Here is a 23,929-nt window from a genome sequence, read left to right on the forward strand (position 1 = left end):
TACTACACACTGCTTGACTCACACCGTTTCCACTCCACTGCATCTGGTTTTTAAAATAGAAATCTTTGTTGGACACAGATTTGCTGGGGGGGGGGAAAGAGGTTTGCTGACCACCGTGGCGTGATGCCTTCTTGCCCCAGTGCCATTTGCAATCTGTGTGCCTGAAAAGAATGTAAAGTGGGTCAGTCTGTCACATCTCTGCAGATGACAGCGTTGGACAAAGTGGAGCTGCTGCTGATGACGATGCCTGTTCCTTGTGAGTACATTCTCATTGTATCATAGTTTATTTATTAATTTTTGCATCAAGCCAGTTTATCATGCACTTCTGTATCAGCATGCTGCTGCTGCTGCTGTCTGCACACCTTGCAAACACGCTGCTATGTGCAGTATTCATACCCTTTTCATCTTATCTGGCACTGTACTTTCTTGTATTATCTTACTTTGCTGCATCCGCTATTTTTCTGCTGCTGCAACAACTCTAGTCACCCCAGAGGAATCATTAAAGGACCGTGACATTGCATGTTTTAGCCCATTGACTACACATAGCATGTCATTTACATGACTGCCCACCACACAACACAAGCCGTCAGTTTTGGGTACATTTCCCATCCTCCAGGTAGCCGTTGGTTTCAGTTGATTTTGCTACAGTCTGAAAATCCAATTTTAGAGATTTGAAACTGACCTGAAAACTCACAAATGAGATTCGAAAATTGGCTTTGAACACCGACTTCCTTAATGCAAGCCACTAAAATCACACAATCCTTTGTAAAATTGTTTGTTTTCTCTGAATCCTACACCAAGGAGTTTTCGGAAGGGTCCTCTGCTCACAGCTACAGAACCAAACAACAATAATACAAACCTTGTGTTGCATAGCTGTTTTGATTCCATCTTATTTTGACACTATACCTTGGGTGGTGCGTCTGAGCCTGGGTACTCCCTCTGATCCAGCTTATTCCAGCGCTGCATCAGTTTGATGACCATGGGGTTGCTAAAGTCGACGAGCTGAAAACCTGTCACGTTGGCTCCACCGTGCATGAAGCGCTCCAGATTGATGTCCTTAAAACCCTTAAGGGGCAACAAAGGGAAAGAGCAGACTGAATCCAGTGACAGCACAAAGAAACAAGTCAACAACATAATCAAAGAATACTCTTTTGGCAGATGTAGGTATTGATGATTAGATTACATTATTGGCAAAGATACTCACAGCTGGCCATCACTGAACTACCACTAAACTACTGTATATAGAACGGGAAAAAGAGTGGATGAAAATAGGTCTAAATGTTCTTTAGCAATGATCCGGGACCATCATACTGCATATTGTGTTCCTTTGAGGCTGTCAGAGGGAGCTGAACATGACAGCAGTCTGTGTCAGACCTCAATAGTTTCCATGGTTATGAATTCAAGTCCCTGATCCTATAACCCAATTTTTCTCAACAGTTCTTAAAGGATAGGTGCACATTTTTAAGTCTCCTCTAATACAATACCCACATGCCCATATGGACACTGGAAGAATTCCTGGTTGCTGTAACCGTTCCTGCTGTCCAGCCCTGATAAAAAATCCCTTCTTAACGGGATTCCAATAAAGATGGGGGGACAATCCACAGTCTTCATTTTGCGTAAAAACACATCGAGCAGAAGGTAATATGAGGCTTTAGCAACCATCTTCCAACATTAAAGTATTTTTGTGCAAAACTTGATTTTGTGCAGTGGGGGTACAGTAAATTAAAGAGAGGAACTTCTTGTAAATGTATTGTAACTTTAAAAGATACACACTTCTTATACATATACTTCTTATACACGTCTTGGACTATAAACACATCATTGAAATGCTCAGCTTCCCTCGGATAGCCCTGAAATGTGGTGTGGCAGTCTGGGATTAAAGCAAAGTGCTCTTTTAGAGGATTTTTTGTGCTGCCATGAAATGTGGGGTTCCAATCACTATTTACGCACCATCTTGACAAAGAAGTAGAATAAAAATTTTTTAGATGGCATTTGACATATTTGTATCTAGTTTTTTATGATCTCAACTTTGATATGTTACTTGTGGTATTATTCATAATTGTTTCTAGAACTCATTTTATTTTGAGAGTGTGGTCTAGACCTACTCTATCTGTAAAGTGTCCTGAGATAACTTATGTTCTGGGTTGACACTTATAAATAAAGATAAATAAGATTAAGTTTGAATTTCAAGTGAAGTTTACTGCAAAATGTACCGTTGTAGTTGCTGAAGTTTTTTTTTTTCAGTCTATGAAAAAGGATTCCGTATAACTGTAAACTGTAACCACTGCTGACTATTTCACATGTATCATGTTCTGTGTGTGTTCTTGTTATACAAGAAAGAGAAGTTGTTGAAATCACCTTCAGGAAATTTCAGAAAGGAATCCAAACCACATCATTTCAGACAGATTGTTTTCAAAGTTAAACATGTAAATGCTTTAAATTCAGTATTCTTTCATTGCTTTTATTATCTTAATTTTTTTTTTTTTTAAAGCCAAACAACAGCAATAAAAAATGCCTTAAATGTTGTGTATTTTTTTCCATTTTAATATGAAGTATTCAGTAGTGGTTAAATAAGTTTTTCTGGTTGGTTGGTCAGCCACTTTGGTCCGGTATCAGTCATTTCTGCTAATTCCTGTATGTTATCTGTAGTAAACATCTGTTCCTATAGCCAGCCCTTTAGAGATACAGTCTGCACATCCACACCACAACACTGTTTCAAAAAATAGACTGAAAGTACAGGGAGGTGGTGGAGAAGATATGATGAGAAGAAAGAAAGAAGCAAACAAACAAGGAGGAATTTTCCCTCACCAGGTTGGCCATGATGTAATGGTAGCCTTTGACATGTTTCCCGACACTGACGATCTGCGAGGAGGCGGAGCAGAGCTCAACGTTAATATGACTGGATTACAGCAGAGCGTACGTTAATTACATTTAATGATGCAAGTGACAGGTGTGTGTGTGTGTGTGTGTTTTGACACAAAGGGACCGTTGGGTTTTAATCCATAGAAGATCGGATGTCTAAACAAATGAACAGGCAGTCATGTCAGTATCTAACGGAGGAAATAAACACTTCACGCTTTCAGAGACATGACAATGCTTCTCGACACTCGTACACACACAGACAGACACACACACACACACACACACACACACACACACACACACACACACACACACACACACACACACACGAGTAGGCCTACAACCACAGAGCTTCATCTTGCTTATAAAAACTGATTTTGAAAGCTGACATCTGCTGGGAAATCCCACTGGACATCCAGTTAATAAGGGCATGAATTGTGATTTAAGGTGAAAGAAAATGCTTTGAATAGCTCAGAAAAACTTGGATTGATATCAATTCCTCAACAGCCTTACTGCTGTCAAGACCTGAGCAGCACGTTGTGAAACACTGCTGTTGGTGAACGCTCACGGCTGCAATATGCAAGATTCAAATATGAACACACATCCATTATAGCCCACTGCATAAATCGGGATCACAACATGGAGCTGGAGGAGAGATTAGCATCCAATCAACACTACTGAGAGGTTGGAAAAAGGTCAGTTTGTTCATATTCAAGGGTCCCCTCATTGGGACTATTTCGATAGTTGAAAGTCAAAACTATTCACAGCGAATAATCTGTGGAGTAGTAACAAGAACCCAATGCTTTTTTAATTCTGGTGCGTGGTTATAGTGTCTTGAAATTTAAAGGTGCTCTAAGCGATGTTGGGTGACATTACTTCTTGTTGACGTTCAAAGTATTAAACTGAGGCTAGCTCGCCCCTCCCTCCTCCTCATCCCATCCCCTCCCCCTCCCTTCCGTGCACTAACCCCCCAACCCCCATTACCAAATCCTTCTGGTCGGTTATTGGCTGGAACGCTGGAACACTGTTTGCTGTTTGGTGGTGCAGGCTGGCACAGTTTGTTTTTGTTGCCGTTTGTGGAGCCTGGGCTGTCTACAGAGACCGCATTGTTTACAGTGTTCAGGAGACAGGCATCTAGCGGATAGTGAGGAGATTTTTGCTGTATGTGACAAAAAATGTTGTAGCCTAAAAAACACGTGACATCGCTTAGAGCACCTTCAACTAAAAAATTAAAGTATTTTTTTTATAAGCAAGAAGGGAATAATAAAGTCAAAAGTCAAAATCCAACCCCTTAAACCCCTTTCAGACATGGAATATTAAGCAGTAAATGTTTATAACTCTTCATTCAGACATGACAGGACCGTTGCAGAAAACGCCACAGTGCTGCTTAAGATATTTGGCATCTGATAAGAGGGAGCATTGTCACTGCTGGAGAATTAGCGGGGAGTTGGAAAATGATGATGTGAAGGAAGATGAGCATTTTCTGTTGAAACCTTTTTCCCCCAACAAATCCTTGATTAATGACTCACTTCAGTGAATTACAGACTACATTTTCTCATCAATTTCATCATTTATCTGATAGAAAATTAAACACCCTAGTTTATAATGTCCCACAGTGCACAGGCATAGAATGATGAGATGATATGTTGGGACTCACATTTAAATCATACTTGCTCATATGCTGTATGCTAAGTGTTTTGCGGGATATTTATAATTGCATCCATGCAGTTGGCATGGAGTGGTGGTCTGATTGACAATGTTGTTGTGCCGGGGTTTTTTCCACTTTTGTTTTCTTTTGCTTCCCTTACCCTGCACTGTGAGGAGGGAGGAATCCTTGTAATACTCTTTCACAGTGTCTCATGGAGTATCAAGCAGCTTTTGTGTGCATAACAACTGATAGTGATAAATGTATTACAGTGCTCTTTAAAGGCTGAACAAGACATGCATATTCAACCTGCTGCAGCTTTAACGTTAACGATGACTTTCAATTCAGACTTATGTGATGCTGGACATGTTTATTCAGACATGAAACCAACATGAAACATTGCTGACATACTGTATCTACATAAAAAGGTTCATGTCTGAAAGAGGCTTTACAGTACCTTTTGGTGACATTTAGTCCTTTGACACCTCCTGCACTTTAAATTGAACTTTAAGGTGTGGACACACAGGGCCGACAGCTGACCGCTGACAGAAAAGCGAGTCGAAATGATCAGTCTCCCCGTGTTGGTCCAAAAAGTGCCACAGAACAGACCAAAAAGACGAGACGAGACGAGACGTAATACATCTCTATAACAGCAGGCGGCGCTAATCTGTATTGTTGCCCAAGAAATGAAAACCGGCAGCTGATTGGACGAATGCGTCACATGGGTTTGTTTTCTCCGGAAATTCAGAGCCAGACTGTCATGGCGGCCGTTCAGAATACGATCTCATATTGTACTAAAATAGTTCACTGAAACGTGTTTCTGAAAACATTTTAAGCGAGAAATAGGCCGTGCTGTTGCTGAATCTGTCTTCATTTCAGCTCAGCAAAGGTCAGTTTAAAAGATTTTCGTCAGATTTTGAGAGACTCTAGTCACCTCATTCCGCTCGCCATGTCCGGGTGAGTCCCGACGTCCCTGCCGCCGACTGAACATGTCGGGTCGGCAAAAATGAACGCCGACAGCCCCCCAGACTGACGACGGCACGGGACACACCGAACAGATTCGAGTCACTGACCTCGCCAGACTGTCCAACGGCCGATAATCGGCCCTGTGTGTCAGCTCCTTTAAGCCAATCACTTTGCAGCTGGTTTAATATATCAAATTCCTATAGCGCTTTTCTTAGTACTCAAAGTCGTTATACAAGTTAGTTTGTACAACTTGCAAATTACCTGCCAGCAAATTACATTACCATCTGTAAATGAAACAGGTTTGCATTCAGAGATTTCATTCTCTGACATTCAAAGTAACATCTGGTTGCCTATAAGCCTTGATATGTAGGCTACTGACCGTGCTGTTAATTAGCAGCTAATGAGGCCCAATTATGTATTCAAATCCTTGTCCTGGATCAGGAGACTTTAGCAAGATGCAATAATGAACAGGATGACAGTTGAAATGAATACTGGCTAAAACACACGTTCATGTCTTTGTCAGCAACTCAGACCACGACTGCAAAACAATGTATCTTCCCACAAGTTGAAATATGACATCTACTCGTGAGATGTTCTGTGCTCTGGCATCAAACAAGGATGGAGCAGGAAGTCTGCTGCTGCGTGGGGCAAAAGAGACTCTCACACACATCTGCAAAGTAAATTGTTAGAACTATGACAGATGTCAGAGTGGAGATTTCCTGAATAATTGAACAATTACAGAGACACCAGTTGCCCAAGGGACAGGTGGATAGATGAGAAGATGAAGATGAATATGAAGATGAAGATGAAGACGAGGAGGAAGGCACACATAATATTCTGAGTGTGCTTATGCCAACTAACACCACCGGAGATCCAAACAGACTGTTTTCAAGTTCAACATTTTCTAATTAGTACAAACATGCCCAAAAAGCAGAGTGAACCAAACAGTGAGTAAGTGTGTACAGTATTCAATTCTGTTCTCATTGCATTTCAGAGTTTTCAAGTTTAGTAATTAAATTGATTTTGCTGATCTTATGGTACTAATATAAAGAGCTTTAGATTTTAAGATTCCCACAAAATGGCTCATTGCATCCGCCTTTCTAATTCTCATCTATAAAAAACAATTATTCTCTCCATCATCACTTATTAAACAGTTGCCTCTGCATCATATTATTTTCCTGGAAACTATTGAAAAACATTGTTAGAGGATCATTCTGCTTTATTAAAACTCAAGTCCTATTTCATAGTTTTGTTCAACATTTGTATCAGTTAAGATATTGTTGTACTCACGAAGTGAATTGCTGAGATCTGGGAAATACTGCGATATTGGAGGCCAATTATGTTAACCACTTTAAGTATATTAGGTTAAAGTTGAAGCAGGACGTTTGACTCTTAACTGCATTGACGTATTAAAAGATATGGAAATGGCATGAGCTGTCAGCCTTGTTGCCCATGTGTCCCACTGAGAACAACAATAAAGGTCCCCTGTGGCCCAAAGAGCATTTCACCCATAGACAACCATTAAAAGTATAAGTATTACTCTTTGCATTATTCATTTTTAAACCATGAAAACTTTTACAAGGGCTAGAAAAGGGCTTATTAACTGTCTGACATCATCTCTCATCAATGTAAAGTCTATGGGGTGTGCCGGTGGGCTCAGGCAGAGACACTAATGAGCCCGTGCAGCAGGCTGCAGAACAAGCAAACCAGGAAGAGAAAAAACTTTTTTTTGCTGTATGCCCTGGGGGAACACATTGTATTGGAATGAATGGGCGCCATTTTGGAGTCCAGTATCCAGTTATTGTATTACCGTTCACCTTCGTTTTCTCGTCCAAATAAGTTTAGCTAACATGGTTGATTGGCTGGACTTGTTTTCTACAGGTATTTTGCTGCAATGTGGTGTGAATTGCTCTGGGGATCAGCCTGCTGCCTTTCAGGCAGAGAAATGTGAATAAAAACAGCTGTCTCACAACAAATGTTGTATTTACTGACACTTTTGAATCTCCACAAGTTGATCTAAACAGCACTACATGAATAGTGCCTAATACATTTCAGTAGCTAGTGTGCATTTCAACTTTTGCAAGCTGAAGCAAATAAACAGCAGGCGTTCAACAATCTTCTGAACCAGATGTAAAAAAAAGAAATAAGACAAAGATAATGATAATGGATGAAAAGTAAAGATTCACTAATACCAACTAAACGGTGTCATGGTGGCATCACCTGTTCCAGCATGTTCTGCAGTCTCTCAGCCTCAAGGTCTATGACAAACTTCTTCTCCTGTCTCCGGTCCAGATCCTCCAAGAGCCGTCGGTAACTGGCATCGTTGAAGTTTTCGACGCAGATGGCGCTGACCTGCCAGTTGTTTTGTCCCGCCTTCTCCATGATGGCCTGCAGCATGGCGTAACCTGATGCAGTCAGACACACAGGGCAAGACACATCAAAGGGGGGGAAATGAAGAAAAAAAAGGGAACCACTTCCCTTTACACAGCACACAAGTATTTTTTGTATTCATCATAATGCATACTATTATTTTATTTATGTACATCCATTGTAGGCAAAGATGAGCTCAGTATGCTCATTACATTAACTTCCTTAGTTTAGTCTGATATATACCAGTCTTCACTTTTTAAACATAAACAGTCAACATACACATTGTTTTTTACAGTATCCCTTATAATTACATCTATATCAGTGCCAATTAAGAGGAAGTGTATCCTTAACAGGCAAGGGTGGTCAGTGACTTTAACGTAAGCGACCAGAGTTTGTCCTGTTACAGACCTGCAGATAATGTTAACTTTTCTTTTTACCGTAACTGCTAATAATTCCCTTACTTTTTTCCCTTTGTTAGCCAGCACTCTTCTTCTCTATGTTTTGCTGCCGCATTGCCATGTTTCTTGGCTGGTTATTGCCACCAACTGTAAATCAGCGAAACCAACAGCAGCAATGTATCCTTTGTCGCCTGCATGCTCATTCACTTACAAATGTGTCCTCATGCTGGTGTGCATTCGTAAGACACAAACAAAATGGGGACACACTCATCAAAACAACACAAACCATTGCTCTAGTGTTTAAGAATTACACGAGGTTCCTTTCACATTGTAAGATTTTAGAAGATCTTCTGAAGAACTACTGCGGTTATGAATGAGAAATGTCGTATGGTTGTCTTTGTGTGTATTTCGATGCAGATCTGGATCCATTGTCTACGGTTAAAATAACATGAAGTGCTCCCTGAATGCTTTTTAATTGTCAGTGCAACAGCTGCTGGATATGTTTACTGATGAAACTGAGGCTGATATACTTCCTGGCTTAATTCCCTTGTGGTATTAATAAATTATATTAAAAAGTGGCATATTAGGCCATGTGAAGTGATAAACACATTGCTTATAATTGCCGTTTGGCAAGACAACCCCTTTCCAATCTAAAAGAAACTGTGCTCAAGCAAACTCCTCTAAAGCTTTTAAGTTTTTCCAACCAGATCCTGGCTTTTAGTCCAGACGGGGAAACAGGCTCGTCTCCATGAGTCCTATGCAACACTAGACTCTTGAGTTGGTGATTGGGGGACCCTTGCTATATAAAGAAGATGAGTGTCAGAGAGGAAACTAGGGAGCTGTGAGGTCGGCTGTTCTCCAGCAGGAACAGATGTCCCCCTTAAACGGACCCACTTGGTGGCCATCACAATCTGGCAACCCATCTCCCTTTGCTCCCAATTAGTGGATTAACCTGAGCTCTGGCAACCCAGCTCCCCATCCACCTCGTCTATCCCCTCCCCAGCCCCTTGCTCCCCATTAGAGGGATGTCGGTGCCAGGAGGGACGACACACTCATGCACATGCTCCCACATGCACCAACCATCTCAGAGTGTCCTCAGTTTGCCCTAAAGGAAGAACTGATTCATGACATTTTGACTAGAACTGTTGGGAAGCTAGACCCCAAATGGGTCACAATAATTGTTCTTTTTCTCGGTAATGACAAAAGACAAATGGGGTTGCATGTTGCAAAAGTTAAAAAAGAACAAAATGGGCTATGATGAGGTCTTTACTGTAGTGGTAATGCTATGAGGACAAACACATTTTTCCTCTGTTGATTTTATGCCGTTATTATTAGCTGTCATTAAACATTAGACTGTCATGACATGAAAAGAGGGGAGAGAGAGAGATGGGGAACGACATGCAACAAAATGTCTCCTGTCGGACCGGAAATGCAGACATTGCGGTTCATGGTCGGCAACAGGGCGCCCCCATTTGTGTCTTTTTAAAGGCCACTATTTGATTAAATTATACTTCAACAGACAATATGTTTTCACTTCTAAACCTGGCTACAATAATATTGTAATGTAAGCAAAATAATTAAGTTTTCTATTAAATTTTGTCTAGTTTTCATAGACAGCTCTATGTTTTTTCCTTGTAAATAACCAAAACCACCTTTCTGTGTTGTTAGAAGCTGCTAAAAATCTTTAGCTTAAGATAAAACCAAAGGCAAAATCCACCAGGCTTTGCTCTGTGAAATGAATTCTCAAGAGCTTTGAGCTACATACTGTACTAACGTCAGCAACATTTGCTAATTAGCACTTAACATGAAGTACAGATAAGGCTGATGGGAATGTCATTGTTTTGACATGAAGATGGCACTAAATAAAAAGGCAGGGTAACACCCCCATCCTGCAGGGACTATATACATATATATATATATATATATATATATATATATATATATATATATATATATATATATATATATATATATATATATATATATATATATACATACATTAGGAACCCACAGCCTGACATCCCCAGAGTCAACCATCAATTTACTTATTTACCCATTTCATCAATTTTGTGACTTCTGTCCTCTCTTTGGGGACATAGCTAGTTGCTGAACAGCAGAACTGTGGTAACTGCTTAATTTGAGTCAATGTTCACACTGTTCATCAGTTTTGTTTTTTCCAGGAGGAAAACCCAAAACAGAAAAAAATTACAAAGGCTGCTTTCAAGACACTCAAATTCTCCAGTTCTCCTGGTGTGAACACACTTTGTGTCTTTACCTTATCATTTACTTTGTGGTGTTTGTGTCCACCTGTCCAGGGACTGCAGACAGATAGTAGCTGGCGGCTAAATCTGATACAGAGCGTCTCTTCTTATTGCTTGAAATGAAGCTTTTTGTTCATAGTTCCTGACAAATAAACAGAATGAAAAAAGGAGAGAGACTCTGTGCAGGATGCCAGGGGCTGGTATAGAAAGACCTTCCTGTGGTAGCTGCAGTTACTTTGCTGCTATTGATTGTATCGACTGGAGCCGTTTCAGCTACAAATGAGCAGCTGTTTTGCCTCACTGTTAGGGTGTTGTGGTGTGAAACCATAGTATATTACACTGGTGTGCTCCCATCCTTTTTCTTGGGGAGTCAACCTTTTGGAGGGCGGAGGTATGATAGTGTAATATAACCTACATTGTTAATAAAATTAAGGAGTGGAGTTTCCCTTTATGCTTTGAAATATCTACAGTATACACTTTTAATTTTTGCGACACCAGACTGCACAGTAATAGCTTGTTCTGAGGAGTCTGAATGGTGCAATGAATTTCATTTGTACGTGTATTATTAACATATTTTGCATTTTTTATGATACAATTGACTTTTTAATTCCAGCTGAGTTGTTTTAAAAGGAGAACCCTGTAAAAGGTGTCTTGAATATGCATGTGACATGATGGAGACATGGCCGAAACTGGTGGTTTGAAAGCACTGGTTAGATGTGTGCTCTATGTTCGCATTCCAACCCGTTCTCACTCCCAACTCGTAAAATAAGGACGCTTGGTCAGTGGCTCTCAGCGTCAGATACGACGCAATAAGCACCCCTAGGCGTGTTGATGGAAGGCGCCGGGAAGAGCACACCGTCTTCATCAGCATCCAAGGTTTTGCCACTAAGAATGATCTTTTGATATGCAAGCTCACTAGTTGTTATGTAATTTAAAAAACTTTTATGGCTTCACATATTAGTCTAAAGGGTCACAAATCAAATGACTGAGTGTTTCCATAAAAAAAAACAGTGTGTGTAGTTTTGACGCTCATAAAACATTTTATTTTCTAAATATTTTTTGGACATTCATTTTGCTAACGAGCACTCTTCTTTTCTACCTTTTGCCTGTGCATTGCTATGTTTGGAATAGAAACTAAGTACTAGACTAGAGACTAAATCCAAATCAGAAGTCCAATCCTACACTGTTTTTTTTTATTTTTTTTATTCAACCTTTATTAAACCAGATAGGCCGTTGAGAACTGACACCACGGCGAATAGGCCAAGAAAAGCATAAGTGTACAAGACAACATACAGTTTCACATTCAATATAGTACAAGAAAACAGAATACAATAGGCTACATAAATACAGATTAAGTAGGCATTTCAAAGCCGGCACACGCTGTTACCACTATCTGATCAAATACAAACCAACAGCTGGAGTGAGTTGCTTGTCCAGTATCTATGATATCCCATTACGTCCTATTGTGCCGCATGGTGTACCCAGTGCATGGACAGGAAACTGCAGTGGTGGCAGTAAAGTAAAGTAAAGCGAGCACGGGGCCAGCTGATTACCAGCTGATAAATGTGTAGCCCTGGGGCTGTATGGGGAGCAACAGCCAGCTGCAATCAGCGTCAAAGACACAGCCACGGGCTAGTGTGCAGACTAACGCAGGTTGTGCTGATTGGAGCAGAGCTGGACACTAGATGGAAGCAGCTGCAGCGTGTGGAGGGGAGAGTAAGTGCACATTATGTGTGTGTGATTTCTGCTTGTACTCTATCTTTCCCTCCCTGTAGTCCCGTCTTTGCCCTCCAGTGTGATGCATATTGTCTGGGTATGTCTACAGAGCCTCCATCCTTCCTCCTTCCTCATTGAGCCAGTCCTGATCCTTTCACCTCTTGCTCTTCGGAGAGCATAGAGAGGCTTACGCTTTTAAAACGAGCCATTCATCATGGCCTGTACACACTGCTGCTACCAGTCCATCTGCTAGAGAAAGATAGTCTTGTTTCCTGCTCTTCTTTTTTGTCCCTTTCCTCCCTTACTTCCTCTTTCCCTCTTCCCTTTTCTCTTTTTTTTTTTTTTTTTTTTTTTTTTTTTTTTTTTTTTTTTTTTTTTTTTTTTTTTTTTCTTTTTTTTTTTTTTCTTTTTTTTTTTTTTTTTCTTTTTTTTTTTTTTTTTTTTCTTTCTTTTTCTTTTCTTTTTTCTTTCTCTTTTTTTTTTTTCTCTTTTTTTCTTTTTTCTTTTTTTTTTTTTTTTTTTCCCTTTCCTCCTTTTTTTTTTTTTTTTTTTTTCCCTCTTCTCTTCTTTTTTTTTTTTTTTTTTTTTTTTTTTTTTTTTTTTTTTTTTTTTTTTTTTTTTTTTTTTTTTTTTTTTTTTTTTTTTTTTTTTTTTTTTTTTTTTTTTTTTTTTTCTTTTTTTTTTTTTTTTTTTTTCTTTTTTTTTTTTTTTTTTTTTTTTTTTCTCTTTTTTTTTTTTTTTTTTTTTTTTTCTTTTTCTTCCTTTCCACTGTTCTTGTCTCCTCTTCTCTAGTTTACTCTCCTCTCCTTTCCTCACCTCTTGTTTCATCTACTCTTTTTTTGTTTCCTCTCAAATCCTCTTCTCTCATTTCCACCCTCCTTTTTCCTCTCCTTTCTTTTCCTACCTCCTTGTTCCTTTCATTCCCTTTCCTCCCTTCTTGTTTCATTTTCTCTCATTTCCTCTCCTTATTTCCTTTCTCTCATGTCCTCGCTTCTCTCAATCCCTCCTCTCTTCTCTCCTTTCCTACCTCCTTGTTTCCTCTCTTCTCATGTCCTTGCATCTCTCCTGGTTTCCGCTCATATCCTTTTCTCTTCTCTTCTCTCCTCTTGTTTCCTTTCCACTCATTTCCTCTCCTCTATTGTTTCCTAATCTCTTGTTTCCCCCCTTACTTTCCTCTCCTCTGGTTTCCTCTCCTCCACAAATGGATTCGTTTTGTATTTTTTCTCATTTTATTTTTATTCTCCTATCTTCGCAGCTTCCTTTCTCTCCTTTCATTTCTCTTCTCCAAAACATTTCCTGGATTCTTTTTGCATATTATATTTGTATTACCTCTATTTATGTTTTTTTCGTATGTGTACGTATTTCTAGGATTTGTACGAAAAGCTAAAAGGAATAGCACTCACTACAGTGCTACAGTATCCAGCCCCTTGTATCTCTGGTGCTTTGATGCAGGGAATCAGACTGGCGCTCATTGACAGAGCTCAGCCATGCGTGGGCTGATTCTACATTATAGTCAATACTGGATGAATGCCTGGCCCTGTGTGTGTGAAAGAAATCCTCAGGCCAAAGTGCTGCATCCTGCACCCAAAAGCCTTCTGAAAAGCACTTGCATGCACAGAACAGTACAGAACACTAATATGTATGTATACAGTCAGGCACTGATGCCGTGCACAGGCACACACTTTCTCACTCACTCACTCAGACACACACACACACACACACACACACACACACACACACACACACACACACACTCAGACACACACACACACACACACACACACACTAACTCACACACTCAGACACACACACACACACACACACAGAAAAATTGCAGAAAGGAGGCCTCACAATTATTAAGATTTTGAATAATGTTTGTGCAGAAATTTGCTTTCATGCTAAGCCAGGCAGAAACATAGATTTAAACTGATCAGCTGTAAAGCTGGTGGGCAAAATAAATGAGTAACAATGCTAAAGTAAAGAAATGTAGGAAAAAGACAAATTGGGGAAAAGGAGGATGATAACTGATCCAGCAATCAATAAACAATACATTTCTGTATATATTTCATTGCAATATGAATAAACTAAAAAAACTGCCTTCAACTAAAACTGGAGTACTTTGAATACCACAATAATGGATTCACTTAAGTAAAGAAATCCAACATAACTGCTGTGTTGTATTCAATATTTCCTCGACAGCCAGTGTTTCCCACTGTTAGGATGACAGCAACTTCAACAGAATGGCAGAGCTCAAACATCAGCGATCAGTCAGTTGAAATAAGTTGCTGGCTGCTGCATGATTTCAGCACCATGGACAGAGCCATCAGTAGGGCTGTCACTTAAAAATTAAGTTAGGGTAAATTCACCAAATACCTAACACGGTCGCCATACGAGGTCAATCAAGGTAGGTCACGTCATGGTTGCATTCATATTTCAGAATTGTGTTCATTTTCCATGCCTCCTTTGCATCCAACAGCCAGTGGTCATCGCTGTTCATTGTCTGAATTTGATTGGCATACCAGAAAGCACTTCAAGTGTCTAGTATTTAAAATAATCATTACATTACACTATAAGATCATCTGTATCCCTGTCAAAGACTAATGCTGATCTTGAATCAGTTTTCAGATGCCAGATTGAGGTAGTCTAGAAATCTAGACGCACCGTAGCGGCAGCAAATGTAATTTGCAGCCAGGGTCAGTCTAGCAACTCTCCGTTGGCTTGCGAGCTGGAAAAACCAAACTCTGGCCGGGCCAATCACATTGTGTATAGTGTCGGTGGGCGGGCTTATGGCTGCTGCTGCTGGGAACAGCGGTCTTCTGGAAGACTTGGAGTTAAGCTTTTCTTTGAGAAAAGAACAAAGAACGGCACTGAAGTCATTCTTAAAAAAGGAAGATGTGTTCAGAGTTTTGCCAACCGGATACAGCAAAAGTTTAATCTATCAATTAAATACTATCCTATTGCGTGCGCGGGGAATTTGAAAGACAACCGTTTATCCCGCCCCTCGGATTGAGCCCTGCCAATGGTGAGTTCCCAGGCTTGTCAGGCTAAGATTGAGGCTTTAAGCAACCTTAAACACTGCTTGTGTGTATGTAGGGCAGCACGGTCATACAGTAAGGAACCTTTGTTGTGTTTTTGGAGAACACTTGATTACATACAAGTAGGATTTGTTGAGAGGAGAGGAGGCTTTTTACCATGTAGAACTTGAGATAAGAGAACAAAAGAGGCAGGGAATGAGTTGTTCTGAAGGGAGGCCATCTTGATACGGTCCTCACTCTGTCGCTCCTATACAGCCAATCTGCACAAACACTCACTGCAGTCCCCAAAGCAGCAGATAGAAAGAATGAAAACCCCTGACTACCTTCTGGAAAATGTAAGAAAGCAAGATGTGGAGATGTGATCCAAGCAGCAGCCCATATCCACTCTGTCTAGTAATGGAAATGTGACAGGGGGAGAGTAAGTACAAACCTATTGATTCTGTGAGTGTGTATGTGGGGAGAGAGGTGAAGACTGGGTGGGGGACAGAAAAAAAAGGAAAAAGATAAAACCAAAGAGAGAGAAACACATACGGATGAAAGAAATACGCAGTCGTCGTCCTCAGTAGGACAATCGACAGGGACAGATGGAGAAAGAGGTCCAACACTATCCTCAACACTTCTAACAGTAGCTACACAGCAATATTGATCACTCGGTGGCCCCAAGACATTTTGTGGATTAAAAACAGCCATTATTTTAGCGGCACATCCATTCACACCTCTGTGTTTGCCATGTAGGGAGCATGAGGCCAAAGAAACGCCACGAAATCGCCTGCTGACAGATTTATTGCACTTAAATCAAATTATTTTGAATTAAATATACCTATATTTAGGTTCATGTAATGTTTTAGAGCTGGTGACATTTTTTAATTCCTTCAAATTAGATTAATTGTAATACATCATGCACATAATCCAACAGGTCCTCATACCTGATCAATGAAATTGGTCTTTTGTCGGCACCAAAATCAACTCTAATGAGCCTTTTCTGATCTGCCACCTGTATGTTAAAAGTTTGGTTAAGTTGAGGCAACTACACTTACTTAGCTAAGGTTATAGAAAGATCATGGTTAAAAGAAATAAACATTGACTGTTGACAGAAGACGGGATGCAAACGGCTGTCTCTTTTAGGGCAGCAAGTAACGACTGTTTTCATTGTCGATTAATCTGTCGATTATTTTCTCAATTTGTTGTTTGGTCTATACAAATTTAAAAAAACTGTGAAAAATGTCGATCAGTGTTTCCCAAAGCCCAAGATGACGTCCTGAAATTCCAAAAAAATCAGTTTACTGTCAGTATATGAGTAAGTACATTTTGGCTAGCCACGGCTATCTCACCAAGTAGCTTTAACTTGATGCATGTATAGCTTTCTATTTTTATCTGTTGTCTGTTTCCCTGTAGCACAGAGTGCAGTAAGTGCTTGACAGCTCCTAGAGCTCAGATATTACGCAGCCCAAGTTCAGTTACTGCAGTTTGGTTTGCTGTTTTTTTTACTGTAAATCTTACATGGCATTATTCAAAGAGTCAGAATCTGGTCTTAACAAAATTTTGTCCATGTGTAGTTACTATTTAAATTTTGGCAGAATCAGTTCACTCAGTACTTTTAAAGGTTGTCAGTTGTCAGTTAGATGAGAAACGCATCTGAAGTACGGTACACACACACACACACACACACACACACACACACACACACACACACACACACACACACACACACACACACACACACACACACACACACACACACACACACACACAGTATATAAGCTTCCAAAGGAAAGACAAAAGCAGTCCATCCTCATCACTCACCCCGGTCGGTGTCGTACAAGAAGACAAACTTGTTCCAGTCGTAGTGGTCGAGGAGGGACAGGAGCGACCCCCGGATGGACGGCCGGAGCTGCAGCGTGAACTGGCTCTCGCCCTCGGTGGGGAAGCTTGGCGTGATGAGGGAGATGTGCAGGGCGCTGCAGAAGGACGTCAACGTGTGGACCGAGCGCTTGTCATACAGGCCGAAGATGGCGAAGACACCTCGGGAGTACTGGGAGCAAACTGGGGGTGAAATCAACAAAAACCAAAACGTTTATCAATTCATAAATTAGAAGATAGAGCTAGTGTGGATTGGGAGAAAACATAACATTAATTTCTGTGAATTGGGTTGGGAAACATTTAAAAAAAAACATGTCAAGGGAATCACATATAAAGAAATTAACCAAATGAAGCCAAGGTGGAATCGTGAATGGAACCTCGTCCTATCGTCCTCGTCCTACCCATAAACACATTTTCTTTCTCAATAGACATTTATCTAATCAGGTTATTCCATATTCCTCCTGTGCTTACAATATATATATATATATTTTTTAATCAATCACAACTGCCCTGGGCAGCACTAAGCCCCGATAGGGAAGACAGCAAGAGGGAAGGGACATCCGGCGCGTGGGATGTCAGGCTTTATCCCAGCATTGTGCATCCGGACTACTGTTTACATAAAAGAATACTGCAGCTTTAAAAATAATTCAGGTATAACATATTTTCATTTTCGTATTGGTCTCTCCTTTTAGTTAATTGTTTTCTTTTTTTAGTCTATAATTATCAATTCAAGCATCCACACAGTTTATACAACAAGGATGTTGTCAGGCTGGGAATCAGTTCACTTATCTTTTATTAAACACATTTCCCCCATGATAATTTCATTGTGTAGGAGTGAAAACAATAACAAACACAATGAGGGCTCATCTCCAGAGAAACACATTTTTTAATGATGGCACAAGGCCAGGAAACTAATACCAGCACACAGGAAGTGTTGTTTCCAGTTTGCTAAGGATTAATAGAAGAAGAAGTGGGTATAGTTAACGAGCAGTGATAACCCTATTTGACAAATGCACCTGAAGACAAAAGAATGCACACTGTTTTGAATGACAATTGATGGCTGGGAAATGAAATGAATGCTTAGCACCACGACTGGAGATAAAATAATAAACCATTATCCCACTGATTACCACTTTAAATCCTTTCAAGGGAACCGCTAAATGCAGTAAACAGAGATCAAAACCAAACGCATCCGTTTCCTCTGATGCTTTAATCTCAAAAGCTGTTCTTTCCCCCCATTCATACAGCAACAACAGTACCAACATTTTCTAGCGGCGCATTAAATCGTTCCCCTTGCTGTTGTGTAGATATATATTCTAGAAGACATCTTCCCCATTAACAAACACATCGCATTCATGCTGCGCTGCTTCATGACATCAAAACAGCACCAACTGAACCTGCATCTGTTGTGTTTTATTGGTCAGACTTTGAATTAAATTGAAACTTCACATTTTCGTAAAGTCTACACAAGCTGTGCAGTACAAACACACACACGCAGTGTGTCCTGCTTAAGGAGATCTCCTCATTATAGAAAGGTTTGGCTGTCTGCAAGAGACGTACTATAATTGCCCACTTTTTACACACACACACACACACACACACACACACACACACACACACACACACACACACACACACACACACACACACACACACACACACACACACACACACACACACAACAACAACAGAAAGGGAAGATAATGAGCATCCTCTGCCAGTTTCCGGGTACGAGGAGAATCAGAGCGAGCGGCGAACTGAAGGAAGAGCTCAAGATGTTCCCGTTGTTAAAGGAAAATGGGGGGTGGGGAAGCAAACAAGAGAGCTACTTTACTGACAAAGCCATTGTTTTCATACCAAGTGCAGAGAGAGAGAGAGAGAGAGAGAGAGAGAGAGAGAGAGAGTCGGAGTCTTTCTGACCTGCCTGCAGCTTCTTTCCTCAGTGAGATAAACAAGACATCAGTCAGAGACAGAGAGAGGAAAGCAATGCTTCTTCTGTTGTACACACAATTAAGGTACATGGAGATGCCAGGAACTACAGTATTAGATAAACAGGGCAGTCAAGACTGTACAGTGGTAGGGCTTTTTGTAACATCACAGCTAGTGAAAAGTTAGCTTTTCCTTGTGTCGTGACTCATTTAAAGTCAGTGTCAGTGTGGGGAGATGTTACTACAAACAGTTAATTATTTATCGTCATGGATCCTAAAAATTGTACCTGACTAGAAAGAGACCTGTGAGTTATATTTACCTAATCTCAAATGACGACTCCACTTTCAAGTCCAACTGAAATCTAAAACTAAAAGGTTCTAATGATAAAAGTCCTCTTCCACCCTAAAATGTATTTTGCTTGTTACTTCAGTTGGATCTTCACTGTGCAGAATGATGTTTGACACAATGAGTAAGAAGGGTACTGTATATGTCATTTAAAGATTTTTAACAGATAAAAAACTAAAAGAAATATTCAAGCATCATATAGATCTATATTTCTTAAAAAATGTCTAGAGGATTAGTAATAGTTCGCTGAAAGGAAGAAAAAAGGTATTTTTGCTCCTTTAACCCTTCAAGCGTGGAGTGTGTGGGATGGTGTATGTGTTTGATTGACCTCAACAAACCTGTGCTGCCAAGCAAGCTTACAGTATAAGCCAGAGGACAGAGAAAATTATGTACTACAGTTGACTAGCTAATTTGCTATCTAGCCTGCATAAACTGACTTTATGAGTGCACTATCCCTCTGTGGATGTTTGTTGGGTCATAATTTGTCCATGTGACAGCTACAATCAGTATTTTTTTTATATCAAAACTGAATCACATGACTACTTGTGTGTTAAATATATTGGACTTACATTTGCCAAGTTAAATCTACAAGTTTGTCATATCAACTTAAAAGATGTTCATATGTCAATGTTTTGTCCACAACTTGTTTCCGCTGCCCCCAAGTGGCCAAAGCAATCGGTTATTACAGGTTTAAATTATAGGTTGTTGTTCAGTGGCTGTTGTATTAGTCAGTGTCTCCATCAGCCAACCTTGTTCAAATACATTTGAAATTGAATTACTTGATGGTTAAATGCCAGAGATCTGTCTACTGTATATTGTATGTAGGGAAACAGACAACAGCATTCTCAGTGGTTATTGCACAGATAGCATAGGCGTAAATCTCGGGGATGTTCGGGGGGGGGCTAGGGGCGTATTGCGTATTACGCCGCTGATTTCAAGTGCCAGTGGGAAGGCGGCATAAGGGTTGTCCCCCCCCTTGGGAAATATCATTAAAAACAATGCTGTGTATCATAAATAACATAATGATGTATACTTAAAATATCTGTGTAAGTAGTAAAACAATACAAACCCCAAAAATGCTTTTTAAGGTTAGAAACATTTTTAGTCCCCCCTCCCTTGCCTCACAGTGGTTTGGTCCACAGCCTGCTTTACCCACACACAACAAGTCCGGCGGACCACGGGAGAGAATGAGAGAACATACTGGTAGTTTGATTCGCTACAGTAATGTTAGTTGTGGAATGTAGTAAGTAGGCGGTTCAAGGCTATTTTATTCACATTAAACAGCGGATGAAGTTTTTCTTTTCTCAAATAGAAACGATGCTGAGTAATTAATAAATTAGTTATGACAAAGAATTTTGCTATGTTAGTGTAATATAATGTAACGTTACCTAGCTTGTTTAGTAGCTTGTTGGATAGAAATGCACCCACTACAACTAACGTTACCACGGCGATAAGCCTAACGTTATGTGTATGAACTGATATTAGGGTTAATATTGAAGATCTACAGTTGTTTTGCTCATTATGATGTTAAGTGGCTGATCAGTGGGTTTGCTGCAGTTAAATATATATCCTCTGTCCCAGACGAAACCTAATATTTATGGTAAGGACGCAAGATCATTTTATAATAATTATATGACCGTGTGGTGAACCTATGAACCTAACTCATATTTATACATCTGACGTTAAAGATTTGTGTTGCTGTTGCCCAGATAAAATGACATGAAACAGACATAAGATCCTTTATCATTACACCAAAACACCAATTAAGTAAAATAAGTCCTCATATCAGGACAATGTTTTATACATATATACATCTTTATAAGAATGGGTGCCTATGGAAATACTAATGTCACTATGTCACAGGCAAAGGAGACATAAATAACTGAGGAACAGGGAGACCAGGGACAGTCAGGTGGAGAGTCTCAGGGAAGTGTGTTGAGCTTAGTTCATATTTTTGGAGGTGTGTGGCTGTCAGGGTTAGCAGATGAGCTTTACCAGTGGCTCACTAATTTACATTATGATCAGCTAATTTAACAAGTGTACAAAAGCATTGTATTTATTTTATATGGGGACACTTTTTCAAAATAAGTCATTATGTTTTAAGGTAGTTTCGTGGCTTGATTGTAAACTTAAAAATAAATAAATGGTTTTAACGAAGAATATTTTGGTCAATTTAGTCAACTTTTTCATTGAATCAAGAGAAACACTGAAAAGAAGGATAATGGTACAGTCTATGCTACACTAATGATAGTATTAAGGCTTTCCTCTTTGTACACATGTCCTCTACAAGTATAATTGTGGCTGTATTATTTGTGTCCCCTTCAAAAATCGCTCTTCAGAAATGTTATGTTTATTGTCCCCCAACTGTTAGATAAGATTTACACCCATGGATAGGGGATGAAAACAAAAAATATAAAACATACATTTCTCAGTTTGGGTACTGTTCATATCAAAAGAGAGCACAGGTAATTTACAGAGAAAATCTGGATGCTGGAGCAAAAAAAACTGCAGGACTGTAACTGCACATATGAATACACACCTGCTTCCTGAAAACCACAGCAGCTAACATGTATTCTAAGTGTGTGTGTGTGTGTGTGTGTGTGTGTGTGTGTGTGTGTGTGTGTGTGTGTGTGTGTGTGTGTGTGTGTGTGTGTGTGTGTGTGTGTGTGTGTGTCAGTCAATGTTGAGGGCTGAAGGCCACTCAACCAGGAAAGGAGTTCAGAGGTTGGAAAATCCACAGAGCCCACTGATGTCCCCTCGAGGGATGAGATGACATGAACACACACACACACACACACACACACACACACACACACACACACACACACACACACACACACACACACATCCCTGAATGCTTATATGCCAACCCACACGCTCTCTCTAGATGCTGCTATGTAGAAATACCAGTCTGAATAACAAGACATCGATATGCATGTAAGGAAACCTGACAGCGTGGCTCAAACTTTGTCTGCCCCTGCTGTGTTTGCCTGTAATGACTGCCTGATTCATACCACTAGGGTTCAACTCATCTCATTATGTTGAACCGAAACTGATAATACATCAAAAACAATTATAATACCACCACCACAACATATCATTTATTTATCATTTATTTTAACTACACATTTAAATGAAGGACCTTTCTCTGCCACACTTGCATGGGGACATTCAGACAAATAGGACCAATAAACCAATAGCAATGTGACTGATTGGGAAAGCACACTCATAGCTACATTACCATCGCAAACATGCTGGAGGACAACAGACAGGCCGTAACTGACAGTATTAATCAATGTACATGTAAGTAAATGCGTGATTTGCTAAATTAATTGCAACAATACAATTTTAAATGAACTTATAAAAGCTTTTTTGATGTTCTCACTAGAAATTCCTGAAATAATCCTGTCTGGATTACGTGGAGACTTTTCTATTCTGAAGGGTACTAACTTCTGGTGTTTCCCATTTTTGTTTTGCTTCTTTAATTAATGTTATTAATATATATTTTTATGGAAGTTAAGTGTAGACATCTAACACTTAACTTCCATAAAAATGTAATATAATAGATATAAATCTATGTATATGTACAGGTTTTGTGTACTTTTTTGCAAGCATTCAGAAGTAAGTAAACATACAAAAGTACTGGCATCAAAATATACTTAAAGTTACAAAAGTAACGATGAATCAATGTGTACATCACTTTAATGTTGCAAATGGTGGGGATCATTTTAATTATGATATTTTTTCTTCCCAGGGATCAATCGTTTTAGCCATAGACTGTAAATTCTTATCTTAACCCCACTATAATACATCATTTATTTGTTGATTATATTTTGTATTATTAATCTGAACTGCAAAGTAACACGTAACTAAGTTATCAGATTTAATGGAGTACAAAGTACATTATTTCCCTCTGAATTGTAGTGCAGTGTAAACAGTAGCAGAAAATGGACAGTACAAGTACCTCATAATTGTACATCAGCACAGTACTTGAGTAAATGTTCTAACTTATTTTCCACCCCAGTTCAAAGAAAAATCGTATTGCCACAAAAATGTTCTAAGAACAGCGTGAAAACCATTAGTGTAAGGTTTGGAAATCCTGAAGCAGCTGTCCAATGGGCTGCCTTTCAGACGTGGCACATTGGATGCCGCAATACTTCCTAGATTTGTTCATGGTTTACGTTAAATCTAACTATAAGCATAACAAAGGATCTTTTCAAGGTCACATTTCCACACATTCAGGAGCTGCCAATGAGACATTCTGCCCAGAGAAGCTCTGGCAGAGTGAACAGTACAGGACTGAGGAACATGCCAAATGGCAGATGATGAGTTCATCAATTTCATTAAAATAGATTGCCTCAGCTATGAAGGTAATCCATCGAAACCATAAACCGCCAACAGCTTGCCCCATGCCTGGTCGCCAGTCACTGTTTAGTATCTTTCCCTGATGACAAACATGAGGATGACTTCTGCATTTCCATGCAGTCACTCCCTGCCCTTACTATGTGGGCTCTTTTTACCCAAAAGCATGAAGAATTGTCT

General features: G+C 39.7%; 1 protein-coding gene across 3 annotated transcripts in view; it reads right to left on the reverse strand.

The window, feature by feature from the left end:
- The window catches only part of LOC120543908 (glutamate receptor 4), a 117,797-nt gene that overhangs the window by 41,534 nt on the left and 52,334 nt on the right, over window positions 1–23,929 (reverse strand). For all 3 annotated transcript variants that reach the window (XM_039777296.1, XM_039777294.1, XM_039777295.1), the window contains exons 3-6: window positions 17,057–17,296; window positions 7,694–7,878; window positions 2,809–2,862; window positions 907–1,065 (exon numbers count right to left, since the gene is read on the reverse strand). In XM_039777296.1, the coding sequence (XP_039633230.1) occupies window positions 907–1,065; window positions 2,809–2,862; window positions 7,694–7,878; window positions 17,057–17,296 (638 nt within the window). The remainder of the gene's footprint in view (window positions 1–906; window positions 1,066–2,808; window positions 2,863–7,693; window positions 7,879–17,056; window positions 17,297–23,929) is intronic.

The sequence above is a fragment of the Perca fluviatilis genome, chromosome 16, assembly GCF_010015445.1.
Source record: "Perca fluviatilis chromosome 16, GENO_Pfluv_1.0, whole genome shotgun sequence".
In the NCBI taxonomy this organism is placed as follows: Eukaryota; Metazoa; Chordata; class Actinopteri; order Perciformes; family Percidae; genus Perca; species Perca fluviatilis.